Source organism: Sminthopsis crassicaudata, chromosome 2 (assembly GCF_048593235.1).
Source record: "Sminthopsis crassicaudata isolate SCR6 chromosome 2, ASM4859323v1, whole genome shotgun sequence".
NCBI lineage: Eukaryota > Metazoa > Chordata > Mammalia > Dasyuromorphia > Dasyuridae > Sminthopsis > Sminthopsis crassicaudata.
The window spans coordinates 242,894,692-242,910,745 of record NC_133618.1 but is presented as its reverse complement, the minus strand read 5'-3'; the positions used below and the strand labels follow the sequence as shown (position 1 = coordinate 242,910,745).

Here is a 16,054-nt window from a genome sequence, read left to right as displayed (position 1 = left end):
TCTTAAAAGTAATTTCCTTTAAAATGAAGGAATATGTTTGCTAGTCTGTCATAAAATTACAAATTTGGACACCATTATTATTTCAAGTGAGAATTTAATCATTCCATACTGTTAACATATTCTAGTATAAGCTGAAGGGTAACATTTGGGAGAAGTTCTTGTACTTAAAATTAATGATCATTTACAGTGGCTCTACTTTACCATGATACAGTCTCCAAATTTATTATTAAATATTATGGTTTGGATATTATTAAAGTAAAGAAATTAGAAAGTATGAAATGGCTTACCACATCAGCACAGTAACATCTTTCAGGCAGCTGCAATGTCATCATAGGACTTGGTGACCGTGTATCCCAAAACTAGATAAAATGAACAATGAGCCTTTGGTTAATCAGAGCAGACAGACCAATCATATGAATCTTGTTATATCTGTTAAACTGCAGGAACATTATCTTGCCAGGGTGTTATACCTTTAAAGTTTTATCCCAGCTTCCTGTCATCACACAGCTATAATTTGGTGCTTTGATCCAATGCACAGTTTTCACAGGGGCATCATGCTTTTCATAAAAAACAAACAAAAAAATTTATTAGAAAAGATTGATAGTGAATATAAAATATCCTCAAGATTCAGTGAAAAACTTTTTCAAGTGAACATTCAATTAATGCTAATATAAAAAACAATGAGGCTCACACATTCAGGTTTTAGCAACTCCTTCCCTATGCCCCAGTGCCCCCACATATGATAATTTTCATGAAAACAGACAAAGGATTTAGAGCTGGAAGGAGGACTAGTTAACCAAGGCCCTCATTTTCTAAGGAGGAAGCTGAGGCCTAGAGAGATGGATAGTATATAGCAGAACTGAGATCCAAACCCAAGCTTCACCCTCAAATTCAATGCACTTGACTACTCTATCCTGAGACAATGGTGATCTCAAGGTTCTATCATTGGCTCTCATCTCATCTTTATATTCTCTCCTTTAGAGATCTCAGCCATGATGATGGTTTTAATCACAATATCCTACAATCAGATATCTATTATCTGACTTTTCCCCAGAGCTCTAGTCTCATAACATCTTCACTTGGATATTTCAACAAAACCCTAAGCTCATTATCAATCTTCCTTCCTATCAAACTACCTTCAAATTGCTTTTCTATTAATGGTACCAGTGCTTTCCCATTCACTCTGGGTCCAGAATCTCTGAGTAATTTTTGATTCTTGTCATGCCATCCAGGCTAGCTCTCAATAATAATCTGAGGAGGTGGCTCCTATGAAAGAAAGGATAGTCATTTCCACCAATTAAGCAACCACCACTCATAAGGTAAGGATTGTAGTGTAGCTGAATGAACGAGAGCCCCCAATGGATAAACACCACCACCATCTGCTTTAAAACCTTGATGGAGACAGCTAAGGATTGTGAACCCAACAGCTTTTGGGATAGCAATACCCCTATTCAGAGTGTCTGTAACCATCTCCTTGGGAAGCAAACCTTATGAAGATACAACCTGGTAACAACTTCTGAAGGAAAGATTTTCTCTATTGAAGACTTAGAAAAGAAAGTTGCTATCATTAAAGTCCCTGGCACCATTAACATCAAAAAAGGGTATCATTTCATTAGTGGGATGTCATTAAAAAAAAAGGCCATCTGCTTTGCTGCTAAGGATCATAGGACTTTTCCATCTGGCTTGCAGCTGAAACCTTCCACATGTTATGGTGTGTCCACCATTAAAATGTGAGTGCTCTGACAATTAGGTATTTTACTTTTTCTTTGTATGCCCAGCACTTAGCACAGTGCTTTGAAAACAGTAAATATATTTTATTCACTCATTCATTCATTCATTCTATTCTTAACATTCAAATAGCTGTCAAGTTCTATTGATTATCTCTCTGCAACAACTCTCTCAAGTGTGCTCTCCTTTCCATAATTAATTGAAACCTGCCTAGTGCAGGCCTTCATTTCTTTTGGCCCTACTTATAGTCTTAAGTCTATCTCTAGTTAATGAATCCTTGAATTAGCTATGTTAAGTCAGCTATTACTTTGCTACTCAAAAACCTTCACTAGCTCCAGCTTGCAAAATGAAATATAAATACAAGATCCTGAATCAAGGCCTTCCAAAATGAAGTCCCAATCTACTTTTCTGGCATTTTATACTACTACTCTTCATGAGCTCTGTGTTCTAGCCAAATTAGAACTTCCACATTCTCATTCAGGTTTCTTCTGCCTCAGTGCCATTATTATCATGAGAAAACAGGGGCAGATGAGCTGCTGCAGCAAGAAGGTAGCACTTGTTGCCAATAAAAATTTTAAAAGCACAAATCAACTTCAATTTTGTGAAATTCAACAAACATTTATTGAGGGTCCATTACGTGGAAGGAATTATGGAGATGTTGCACATACCATGGCAAAAACTACATAGTTCCTACTCCTACAAAGTTTATAGTCTCTCTTCTAAAACTTTCTACAAATGGCATATAAAAGCAAGAAGAGTTCAAGCTTCTTTACTATCTTTAATACTATAATTATGAGCCTATTTGTGTCATCAAGCAAGGAAGCACTTTGGACTCTTTGGGCAAAAATTCATTTTCTTTCATAATGTACTGTGAAAAAAATGTGATGTGACAAAAAGTAGCATTTTAAAAAACACTTCGAATAGTGATTTCCCTGCTTCAAATCTCTTCCAATCCATTTTCTATAGTTGCTAAAGTGATTTTGCTAAATTATAAGTCTGACCATAATATCTTAGTTAAAAAATTAAAATAGCTCCTTATTACCTCTAGAAAGAAATATTTGGTATTTATTTGGAATGTAAATGTAATGATACTTATAACCAGTTTAGTATTTAAAGCTCTTTACAATTAGCTTTCTCTTTTCCTCTTTCTTTCTTGCCTTCTTATATGTTATTCTTCCTTACACACTCTATAGTCCAACAACACTAAGCTATTTGTTCCTCTCCACACCATGCTTTATCTCTCATCTTTGTGCCTTCATAATGGCAATTCTCTATTCCTGAAATGTTCTCTCTCTTCATCTCCACTTCAAAATCCTTAACTCTCAAGATTCCATTCAAATGCCACCTTCACCAAAAGGCCTTTTCTAGTTCCCCAAGATGCTAATACCTTCTTTTTGTCTTATATTTACTCTCTATGTATCTTGTATAAAACCACATTTATGTTACATATATGTAAGGACCTTGAGGGTTACAGTACCTTTTACCTTTTTCCTGTATTTTTAGGCCTAACTACTGTGTTTGACAATAGGCTTAATAAATGCATGTTGATTGACTATGAATATCAAATTTACCATTTTCATAATGGTGTGCATGTAGTGATATGAATACAGTCATCTACATCTATCTAAATATACACAAAAAGAGGAACATAAATGACTTGAATAGGAGGTGGACTGGTCAGTGAGAGTGAGGGTCAACAGCTAATCCTGCAATGGTTACTTACCCATGAGAAGTGAAAACATCATAGGAAAGCTTCTGTCATACTGGTTATAACTTCCATAGAGGACTTAAAAAGGATGAGAAAGGCCTTAGAATTTCATCTAATGTAATCCTCTCATTTTACAAAGAAGGAAACTCAGACCCACAAAGGATAATAAATAACCTGGCCAAAGTCACACAGTTCTGCTAAGCTGTGTCAGGAAGTGAAGCTGTATGTTCCAAATCCACCATTCTCAGGATTACTCTACTTTCCAAAGTATGGATAGACTTATAGTCTGCACAGGCAGAAGCAGCACTGCCAAAAAAATCATGGGTAGATCTAAGAGTTTCTAGAACTGAATCTGAATACTAAGAATTAACAAGTTTAGTAGGGTTGTGTTTTCATGAATAAAAAAAGGAAGGAGGTCTATCAATAACTTCCTTACTAGTAATAATGAGACAAAATACTTGCTCTAGACTACAGAACTTATATAGAGTTCTATATATAGAGAAGTTTAAAAGCAAGACCTTACTTACAATTAAAATTTTCTTACAAGCCACCTAGGATTCAATTCCATTATTATATATACATCATCACTTAAAAAAAGACTTAAAGTTAGTAATCTATAGTAAATAAGGCAAGGAACATTCTGCAATGGCTACCTATTATATTCTTAAATAATAGCTACCTATTATATTCTTAAATAATAATAAGCCAAACAGCATTTCAATGTACCAAAATGCTTCATTTGAAAGAGCTTTAAATTTTTATTTAATTCAATTTTATTTTATGCTCAGATGTGCTTTCTCTCCCTCCTTTCTCCTCCAACTCTAATGGCCTCCTCTCAAAGCAAGAAAAACAAAACTTGTTTTATTTATATATATATATATATATATATATATATATATATAAAATCAAGCAAACCAAATTCCTGCATTGATCATGTCTTATCTTATTCTCCACCATCCTCCAAAAAAACCTCAATATGCATTCTAAATACATCATCTTTAAAGAGCTTTTATTTGATAAAATTACTTAAGGCTTTTGATCTTCCTTTTACTCTATATAGAGACTACATTTATGTTACCTGTGCAATCTGTATAGCCTGGTTGCTGTTGAGGTCCCACATTTTGGCAGTTTTATCACAAGATGCTGTAAATACTTTACTCCCATCCTAAAAAAGAAAAGGCAAAGGAAGTGATTATTTGTTATAACAAAAACAGTCAACAAACAACTTTCCTTCAAAAAAAATTTCAAATAAATTATGTATTTCAGAATCAAAATACTGAAAAGAACATGACTAAAATCAGAGAAACAAAAATTTAGAACTGGGAGGGAAATAAGAGATCCCTAATTAATCCTTAATTAAACCTCATTTGAATATGAGGAAATTGAGGCCTAACTAGAATTTAAAAGACTTGTTCAAAGGTCACACAATAGTAAGGTAACAGAGCCAGGATTTAAACTTATATCTTCTGAATCCAAAATTAGCACTTTAATTATGTCATGCTTCATTCAATTTAATTATCACTGTCTTTCATTTTGCTTTCTATAAGCAAATGTAGAAAATCTCAATAAAACAGAATAAAATGCTAACTGAATTATAAAGTATGAGTAAGTACTAACTTTAATTTTACCATACCATTTTTGGTACTATAAATAAATTTATTAAAACTTTTTAACTCCTTTAAATTAGCTCAGTTAAGTAGAGTAATATATTAGAAATAATAACAACTACTTAAGACATCAATTTCAACAGAAATTTATCACCGCATCTCTCCCCTTTAGTCCTGTATCTACAATTCTCCATGTGTAAAACTTAATTATCTCTCCTCCATATTTCATAAATGTATAAGATTAATTCTACATATGTCCTTAGAGATATCACTGGTAAAACATTAATCTTTCAAAGTGTTCTCTGAACATTATTATTTCTGGTTGCTTAGATCTAACTGCAGACACCATTAATTTTGTTGTCATCATTGAAAATGAGATGGTCAGCTATCCTTTAAGTCTATAATTTTCAAGGTGAAGAACAACCTTCCATTCCTCGGGCGATCAATTATGGGACTAAGCAAGAAAATGAGTGAGAACCATTTAGAAAGGTGGTGAGGAAGGTTTATCTATTATAACGGGCAGAAAAAGAGTGAAGATCACTGTAAGTATATAAGCAATTCAGATTTTTATCTCTGGAAAATGAAAGATACTCACTGCCTTAACTTCTATTTTAAGTTCTGTTTTTACTATCATTTGTTATTAGAGATCAATTAATTTGTCCCATTGTGTTCATACTAAATATCTTTAAAAGGGACAAAAATATCTATAATGGTCCCAGGTTTCATCTAAGCCACAAGAACTGCACCATCCCAGTAATATGTTAAGAGACTTTATTCTCCTTTCTCCATTAGCTCCCACCATCCAGCTGACAAATGGAAGGTTGTATGGATGATTTAGAAGAGAAAGGCACTTATCAATCTCATTGGTAAAATGGGGGGGGGGGGAGGAAGGGGGAGCGGTATCTGATTAGTGAGCCTCTGAGATCTTTTCTAATTCCACATTCATGAACTTATGATTTCAACTATCTCCTAGAGGATATTATCCAAGGACTTAATGGGCAAATATAGGAGCTTGATAACTTGGTCATTTATATAACGCTCATATATTATGTACTAGATCTAAGATTCTATAGAAGTTAAATTAATGCTATCTAGAATAAGTAAAATGTAGTGTATTGATTTCTATGATTTATAAGATTTTATTACCCTATATGTCACTTTATATTTTTCCAGACTACATTTTAGACTATATTTATACCCTAATAATCAATAATTCTCATACTACTTCATACTAACATATATTGGTATTACTATAGCCAAACTAAAATACCTTCTGTCCCTTGCATAGATTTAGTATTCTTAGGTACGGTATCCTTTAGCTTTTAAAATTCTACCCATCTCTTGTGATTCAGCTCATATCACATCTAATTAAAAAACCTCTGGGGATTTTCAATCAGAAATGATCTTTCCTTACATTGACTTAGGTAGAATTTTGTACTTTATTTTCTTAGTTTATTGTATTACATTTTGTTTGAGAGGCAGTAAAAGAACTGGTCTGGGATTTAAGAAGAACTGGATTCAATCCTACTTCTAATACATAATGATTTTGTAATTTGGGAAAGTCACAACCTCTAAGCGTCCCAAAAATCTCTTAGTTATAACATTGCAGAATAGTTGCTGGTGTATATTACTAAATACATCCTCAACAGGATGTCCCTATATTAATGAAATTACAGGTCATGTCCCCTGAAAAAGTTATATTCCACACAAGAATCATTGTATGATATTGGATATCCCTGCTAAATTATAATACTCCACAAGGGCAGAAACTATGTCTTAATTTTCTTTGTATCTCTTTCAATACTTAATAATTTTTTTTCCACATAGAATATATGGAATAAAATGGAATAAAGTTAATTATTTACACATATGAAAAATAAATTTTTAGAATAGGTTATTCTGCTAATTTCCCATTTTACACATGGAAACTGAGACCGGGAGTAACAGTGACTTTGGATAAGGCTATATTGTTTATTAATGCTCTATTTTGGACTATCATCCAAATTTTCAAAATCTTAGTCCACAACAGTCATAGCTATATGAATTTAAAGTATAAAAATAGCATTTTCAAACATGAAAGCATGTTTATTAAATTATGATTTCTTCTGAGCAACTGGGCTCAATCTTTAAAAATTCAACTGTCATTTTAATGGGTATTATATTAAAATACATGTATTAAAATACACTCAGAAATTAAGAAAATTTCATAAAATGAATATCAAAAGATGGCATTTTAAACAATTGCTACATCAAGGAAAAATGTATTCTGAGCAGTATAAATTTTAAAAGAAAAAAATCTACCAATATTTTTAGATAGAAAAGCTTGTACATTAAGCATTTTTTTAACAAAAAGTTCATCTTTTTCTTTATGAGATATGTATTACAAAGAAAAAGCTCTTTGCATCCTAGATCAAAGAAGTATCAATAACATATTGTCAAATTTGAGAAAATTCCAAACTAAAGTTATACTGAGAAATAGGGACTTCTTTGGATGTGTAATGAAGGAGTCTCTTGAAATTTAACCAGTTTGAGTAATGAATTGTGGATAAAAATCTTCTACTACTCAATAGCAGAAATTAATAGAAACATACATCGCTCCAACAGACATCAAGTACGGGTCCTGTGTGCATTTGCTGGGCTTTTGGAATAGTTTGTCCATTATCTTGAACTTCCCAACATCGAACCTGTATTAAAAATAATTAATATCACTAGAACAATTCACATTACATTCAACTACATTTGATAATAAGATAGTATTATTAGGGGCAGCTAGGTGGTGCAGTGGATAGAGCACCAGCCTTGAATTCAGGAGAATCCGAGTTCAAATCTGATCTCAGACACTTAACCACTTCCTAGCTGTGTGACTCTGGGCAAGTCACTTAACCCCAGCCTCAAAAAACAAACAAACAAACAAACCAAAAAAAAAAAAAAAAAAAAAAGATAGTATTATTACTATCTCCTCCACCAAAAGCAAGGGACTTAGGACATCAATAAAAATGGACCCTAAACCTACTTTTTCATCTCTAAAAATCATTATGGTAATGATAAATATATTTAAGCTTTGTCCCAAAGAAGAGATTTTTTAAAATGTACCTCCCTTACCTCTTTGCAAAGGTGAGACTATGGATATGGAACACTGCATATGCTACTAGCTTAAGTTGATATATTAGTTTGATTTAACTGGAGATTTTTTGGGGGACAGGAGGAGGCAATGGGAATTAAGTGACTTGCCTTGGGTCACAAAGCTAACAAGTATCAGGTGTCCGAGGCTGGATTTGAAGTCAGGTCCTCCTGACTCCAGGGCCAGTTCTCTATCTACTCTGCCACCTGGCTGCCCCTTATTCATTGTTTTTTTTTTTTTTTTTTTAATTTCTTTTTTTTCTTTTAAATTTCCTTTGTTATAAGGGATGATTCTCTGGGTCAGGGAGAAAGGAGAGATAAGTTTGGAAACAAGTGATGTAAAAATACAAGATTTCATTCATTTTTTTTTAATGACCTAAATATGCATTGATAGAATCCTGGATTAAAAAAAAATCATTTTCTAAATGATTTTCTAGAGTAAGCCACATCTTCATAGTCACACAACTAACTAGAAGGAGGAGAGAATACAATAACTTGTTTTAGTTTTTATTGTTAATTATAAAAAAGCATTTGATTACGTAAAGTAATATTCCCAAAGACTGACTATTATTAACAAGGTGTTTCTAGTGCATACAGGATTCTTTAGGGCAACTAGAAAAATATTTTTATTAGGTAATGCAGAATGTTGGAGGGGATGTGGGAAAAACAGGGACAATGATACATTGTTGGTGGAACTGTGAATACATCCAGCCATTCTGGAGAGCAATTTGGAACTATGCTCAAAAAGTTATCAAACTGTGCATACCCTTTGATCCAGCAGCGTTGCTACTGGGTTTGTATCCCAAAGAGATCTTAAAGAAGGGAAAGGGACCTGTATGCGCAAGAATGTTTATGGCAGCCCTTTTTGTGGTGGCCAGAAACTGGAAACTACGTGGATGCCCATCAATTGGAGATTGGCTGAATAAATTGTGGTATATAAATATTACGGAATATTATTGTTCTGTAAGAAATGACCAACAGGATGATTTCAGAAAGGCCTGGAGAGACTTACATGAACTGATGCTGAGTGAAATGAGCAGAACCAGGAGATCATTATATACTTCAACAACAATACTATATGATGATCAATTCTGATGGACATGGCCCTCTCCAACAATGAGATGAACCAAATCAGTTCCAATAGAGCAGTAATGAACTGAACTAGCTACACTCAGCGAAAGAACTCTGGGAGATGACTATGAACCACTACATAGAATTTCCAATCCCCCTAATTTTGTCCGCCTGCATTTTGGATTTCCTTCACAGGCTAAATGTACACTATTTCAAAATCCGATTCTTTTTGTTCAGCAAAACAACTGTTTGGTCATGTATACATATATTATATTTAATTTATACTCTAACATATTTAACATATATTGGTCAACCTGCCATTGTGGGGGAGGGGAAAAATTGGAACAAATGGTTTGGCAATTGTCAATGTTGTAAAATTACCCATACAAATATTTGGTAAATAAAAACTATTAAAAAAAAAAAAGAAGAAGAAGAAAAGAAAAATATCTTTATTTAATGATCTTTTGATTATTAATAGCCAACAAGGCAGAACACAGTCATATGCATTCTTGTTCACCAAAAAGTCAGAGAGGATGCTCTATACAGAATCCAAACAGAAGGGGGATTTCCATACATAGTAAGGTCTTCCAGATGCCATTTGTAGGTAACAGTGCTGACTGCATAAAATTCCAGAATACCATAGAATTTCCTCAATGAGATCTATTATCATGCAAAAGAGATACGCCTAACAATCCATACAGGAAAAACCAAAATGATAAAGAATGCCTATTGTACAGATTGATATTAAGTTGGATGGGCAACCCAATAAGTAAATCCATTAATGCACATAACTGGAGTAGATATTGCAAATACCTAGCTGTGTGACCCTGGGCAAGTCACTAAACCCCAGCCTCAGAAAAAGGAAAAAAAAAAAAGATTGCAAATGGACAATTATATCTAAAACTGGGTAAGAGAGCAAACTGGACTACCTTTGGGAAATTGCATGCTACTTATATTTCCAAATTGATAGTTTTTCAGTGATGCTGATATAGCTGCAAGTCATTAAACATCAGAATCCCTGAAGAATCAAAATTAATTTTAAGTAAGCTAAAGAGCAATGGCAATTCCCATGGTTAAGGGTAAGCAAATTGCCAATGATGACTGAGACCCACAGTGGTGTTCAAGATCTCATTCAGAAAAATATTTACTGAAAAAAGGAGGCAGGTGCTCATATAGCAAGGATGAAGACTGGTGCCCACAGAATGCTAAAAGGCCTAAGTTGAGATACTCTGATAATGGCTAGATTTTTGATGGAAGATTTATGGGAGGATAAGGAAAAAAATCATATAAAATCAGAAGGCATGGGTGGGTTGCAATTTGTACTCTGTAAGACATCAAGAAAATCATGGATCCACCGAAGCATTTAAGAATCAACAATGTATAATTTAACTATATCCAGACAAAAAAAACAAACTTAAAGATACAATTTTTAAAATATAGGAGGTTAAAAGGAAAAAAGTTTACATAATAATACTTATAATGGCTTATAGAGACTAATAAGCTATTATTTTTCTATCCTGAAATGTACAACTATACTCTGAGATACTTTATTAATTTCTGGAAAAAATGCAGCAGTGCAATCATTTATACAAGGGCATAAAAGGAATCTGGTCCACAGTGGAAAATTTTACCCTTCTCAGAATTCTTTGTACCCTGATTAAGTACAACAAATGTGCTCATCATGTTACTGGTGTATTTGTAATTTAAAACATCTTACAACAGATGGTTGGAAACTATCCATTTAGAGCAGTACAAAATAGGGTGTTTAGGTCTCTGTGTACTAAATCTGATAATTTCAAATTCAAACAATGAAATACACACCACACAGTTTAGGAATGCAAATCTCTCTCTTTTTATGTATGTATGTACTATGTATATACATACACATATATCTCAGTATCAAAATGGTTTGAAGGATGTAGATATAAAGTTGCATATGATTGTAATTTTATTCCGCTAATAAGCAGAACCAGGATAATATCCTACTATGTGATTGGTTTATAGATTCAACATTAGTCAAAGACTATGCATATAGATTTCTTTCTTTGTACATGAAGTACTGTTTTATCAATTACAGCATAAATGCCATAGCTAATATGTCAAGTACTGCCAAAACCAAAACTTAATGAATTATTAATGATTCACATAAAAAAGAAGTCATTTATCTAACTTTTGTTTAGCTATCACTTACATCATTAGCCCAGGATCCTGCAATAAGAAAGTTCCCTGGCAAGGTAGGCGGGCTAAAAGAAAGACATCCAATACTGTCATCAGGAGATGATGTAACTTCAATATCCTGTAAAGAGAATTTGTGAATATTATGTTAAAGCTAATCTTAAGCACCAAATGTCTTATAAGGCCTTTCCTGCTCTCCAAATTTCTATTTTCTCTCTCCCCTCCAAAATTCTCTTGTATTTAATCTATAAATCATTTTGAATAAACTTATGTATACATGTTGTCTAAAATAATAAGTCATAAGCTTCCAGAGGTCAGGAGCTGTTAATTTTTGCCTCTGTAACTCAAGTAAATGCCTTGCACACAGAAGGGGCTTCATTATTGTATATGGATTTTATCAATTTATCCAAGTTTTTTCCCCATGTCCCTAACTTTGAACGATCCTCTGGCTGAAATATTGCACAAGTGTTAATTTCATTTCTACTGTAAAAGATATGACAATCTTCACTTGCTTTAATTATGATTTACAGTATTGCTTTACATGACGATGAAATTGTAATGTAGCCTCTCTCATAACCCAAATTCCTATTTTCTTCAGTGTGGATGCCAATTACAGGAAAAGGTCATGTTACCTTCATAGGATTGTGATTATCTGTTGTTGTGCTACCAAACATGCTTGTTCCACTAGTTCCAAAACCTGAGGTTGTTCCAAACAAGCTCATTTTGGTCCTAAAAAAAGGAAAAAAAGAAAGAATTCATGACAGGCTTTTTCTTAATATTAAATATCCTTGGGAGGAAAATAAGGTGAAATTGGGTACCACTAATTTAAAGTATTTCATCATGATCTATTCTGTGTTATAGTCATTTGCATCTGTGTTGTAACCATCTACTGGAGAAGAGGAGGAAGCCTTGTCTTACCTTCCTATCTCTGAATACTATACTCTGGACATAAATAGCATTTACAATGAATGAAGGAGGAAAGAGTAGTCCCTCTCAGATAATAGCAGGATTCTCTTTATGAAATTTACCTAAAGGATCGTTCAATTTAACTAATCTATTTGTTTTAAAGTTTTTAAATGGGGGGCAGCTAGGTGGCGCAGTGGATAGAGCACTAGCCTTGAATTCAGGAGGACCCAAATTCAAATCTGGCCTCAGACACTTAACACTTCCTAGCTGTGTGACCCTGGGCAAGTCACTTAACCCCAGCCTCAAAAAAATAAAAAAATTAAAAAAATAAAGTTTTTAAATGTATAATTAAAGTAACAATTAACTGTCAGCAAAAAACAAACATATAAGATAAAGTGCAAAATCTTACTTAAATTCCCCAGCCTCTAACAAGGAAAACACAAAAGAGTTAACGCACAACAAAAAAGCATTTTTGGCTTGTTTATATTCTCTTCTAGGAATGTCCAAAAATTCTACCACTTTTAATGATATTTGTCATCTTTGGTAGAGACAGGGGAAAAAAAAAAGGAAAGAAAAGAAAAAATATATATAGTTGTAATTAGCAAAGACACAGTTCTGATAGTGATGATTTCCTTCCAAATCACTTCATATACATTATTTCTATAGTTGTTTGTTTCATTAAAAAAAAAAAACAAAAAAAACTTTGATACTCTATTACAGGGGTTCTCAAACTGCAGCCCGCTGAGGACATTTCTACGGCCCACTGGGTTATGGCAAATGGGCTTAGGGGTGGAGAAAGAGTGTGAATTTTTGTTTTTATTATAGTCCAGCCCTCCAACACTCTGAGGGACAGTGAACTGGCCCCCTATTTAAAAAGTTTAAGGATCACTGCTCTATTGCATTAAAATACCCTAATTTATTCAGTCATTCTCAAAGTATTGGAAATACATGCTTTTTTTGCTATTAAATAGCAACTATTAATATTTTTTAAAATAGGACTCTTTATTTTTAATGATGATTTTAAGATAGTATGCTTAAAGTAGAATTACTGGGATCAAAATGTAGGGTATTAATAAATATTGCCATGTAGTTCTCCAAAATGTTAATATTAATTTTCATTATTAATGGCTGAATAGACCAAGTCAACAATAAAAATGACAATGCTATCTCTAAAATTAATTTTACTTATTCAGTGTCATACTTTATATTGCTAGGGGGAAAATCATCTGAAGAAAGTCAATGAATCTTAAGGGAATCTCAAGGAAAAGACCTACAAAGTACAGTACAAAGCTGTAATCATCTAAATAATACTGCTAAGAAATAAAAAGGCTGATTTGTGGAACAGATTAAGTACACAATCTACTGATTAGAACATCAATCCACCAATTACAGCATTATCTGAGAAAATACAGAGAAAACTTGGAAAGCAGTTTTGCAGAAACTAGGTAGAGACCAACTATCTCACAGTTTTTTCAAAATAAACTTCAAGTGGATATATAACAGCCCTAAAAGATGGCATCATAAATTAGAAGAACAAGAAAAGAAATTACCTTTCAGATCTGATATGGGAAGAGTTCAAGACCAAACAAGGAAATTATGAGATAAAATGCACTTTTTAAATAAAAATTTGAAACATTTTGTAGAAAGATAATACAAGCTAAAATTAGAAATACAAGAGATAGCTGGAAAATTTTTTCTTACTATGGATAACATTCCTAAGATAAGGAAGTGATCCAAAATTATAAGAGCCATATCCTAGTCAACAAAATGGTCAAAAGATGTACAGGCCTAATTTTCTAAGGAGGAAAACCAATTTATGCATGCCACATGGGAAAATCTCCAAATCTTTAATAATCACAGAAATGCAAATGAAAGCAAATCTGAGGTTCTATCTCTCACACTCATAAGATTGGCAAAACTGACAAAAAAGAAATAACAATGTTGGAGTACAAGCAGGAAACAGGCAATGCACTATTGATGGAGCTGTTAATTGTTCCAACCACTGTGTAAAACAATTTGGAACCATGTTCAAAAAAATCAATACACAACTCCATGGGAGAATGGCCCAAAGACATTAAAAAAAGGAAGAAAAGACCCATATGTGCAAAATTTTTTAGTATATCTTTTTGTGTCAGCAGAGAATTGGAAACTACAAAGGTATCGAAAATACAGACATTCATATAGATACACTATACTACTACTGTACTTTAAGAAATAATAAAGGAAAAAAAAATAAGGGAGATGGTTTTAGGGAAAACTAGAAAGACATTATAATCTAAAGCAGAGTGAAGTGAGCAGAACCAGGAGAACAATTTATACACTGAAGACAATTTCAAGAAATCTTTTAACACCCAACCATTCCAGAGAACCCATGATGAACCACGCTACCTACCTCCTGATAGAGAGGCAATGGATTCTAGTATATAGATTGTGGCACATATATTTCTGAACATTGTCATTACAGGAATTTGTTTTGCTTGATTATGTCTATTTGTTACAAGGATGGTGTTTTCTTTTTCCTGCAGTGGTGGAATATTGGTGGGTGTGTAAAAAAAGATTCTTTTGCTCACTGAAAACAATAAATTTCATTTTAAGAACTGCCTGCAGCAGCCCTGCAATTAATGCACATGTATGTATGTCTTCTAGCAATGAACTGAATAAAGTAAGCCATTAATCCAAATAACATTTCAGACTATGTAGACTTTAAAAAACATTTTCTTTTGTTTATCTACCAAGAATACTGGATTTTTTGGTAGTGGTATGGTGGGGATTTTATATTATTTGATACTGAATTTCCATGATAATTTTTGTGAGCACAAATCTGGTTATTATCTTGTAATACTTATCTGATGCTCTCAATTTTCCCCCCAATTTGCTAAACTAGGTACCCTCTACTGCATTATCTATAAGAAGACTAACAACTGAATAACATGTTAATTACTATAATCAAACCGAATATATATAATGGATTAAAAAAGGGTTTTGTTCAATGAAGTGATTCAATGCACTTCTAATAGACTTATGATGGAAAGAGCCATTCAGATCCAGAGAGACTACTATGGAAATGTGGATCAAAACAGTATTTCAGTATTGTTGTTGTTGTTGTTGGTTGTTTGCCTGTGTTTTTTTTTTTCTTTCTCATGGGTTTTTTCCCCTTGATCTGATTTTTCTTGCACATTATGACAAATATGGAAATATGTTTAAAAGAATTGCACATGTTTATCTTGTTATCTAGGAGAAGAGGAAGAGAAGTATGAGGGAGAAAAATTTGGAACACAAGGTTTTGCAAAGGTATATGTTGAAAATTATCTTTGCATATTTTTAGAAAAATAAAAAGCTATTAAAAAAAAAACAACTAAATGTAAAAAGAAGGGTTGTGTTTCTTGGCTTCATATCTTCCTTAAAGCAGGGGAATCTTCAATTGTGATCCCCCTTCTAACCTGAGGAATTTTTACATAATCCTGGTTATACATATATGTAAAATAGGTATACAAAAATCAAACATTTACTGATAGTAAATCATAATTTTGTGACTCCCACATTTAATTACAAGACTCCATGTGGGGTCATGACCCCCAGTTTGCTTTACCCTAGAGGATAAACAGATTAGAAACATCCATAGATAAAATATTTGATGATTAATAATTTGATGATTTGATGATCTTTGCCTAAAAAATATACCCTGGATATGCTTCATGGTCTCATTCTCAAAAGTTACAAAGTTGAAGAGAAAAATTTC

General features: G+C 33.0%; 1 protein-coding gene across 4 annotated transcripts in view; it reads right to left on the bottom strand.

Annotated features, from left to right (window-relative positions):
- The window catches only part of RAE1 (ribonucleic acid export 1), a 28,921-nt gene that overhangs the window by 6,089 nt on the left and 6,778 nt on the right, over positions 1-16,054 (bottom strand). For all 4 annotated transcript variants that reach the window (XM_074288671.1, XM_074288673.1, XM_074288670.1 and 1 more), the window contains exons 2-7: positions 12,042-12,138; positions 11,426-11,530; positions 7,635-7,727; positions 4,515-4,601; positions 471-557; positions 288-359 (exon numbers count right to left, since the gene is read on the bottom strand). In XM_074288671.1, coding sequence (XP_074144772.1) covers positions 288-359; positions 471-557; positions 4,515-4,601; positions 7,635-7,727; positions 11,426-11,530; positions 12,042-12,131 — 534 coding nt within the window. In that variant the 5' untranslated portion in view covers positions 12,132-12,138. The remainder of the gene's footprint in view (positions 1-287; positions 360-470; positions 558-4,514; positions 4,602-7,634; positions 7,728-11,425; positions 11,531-12,041; positions 12,139-16,054) is intronic.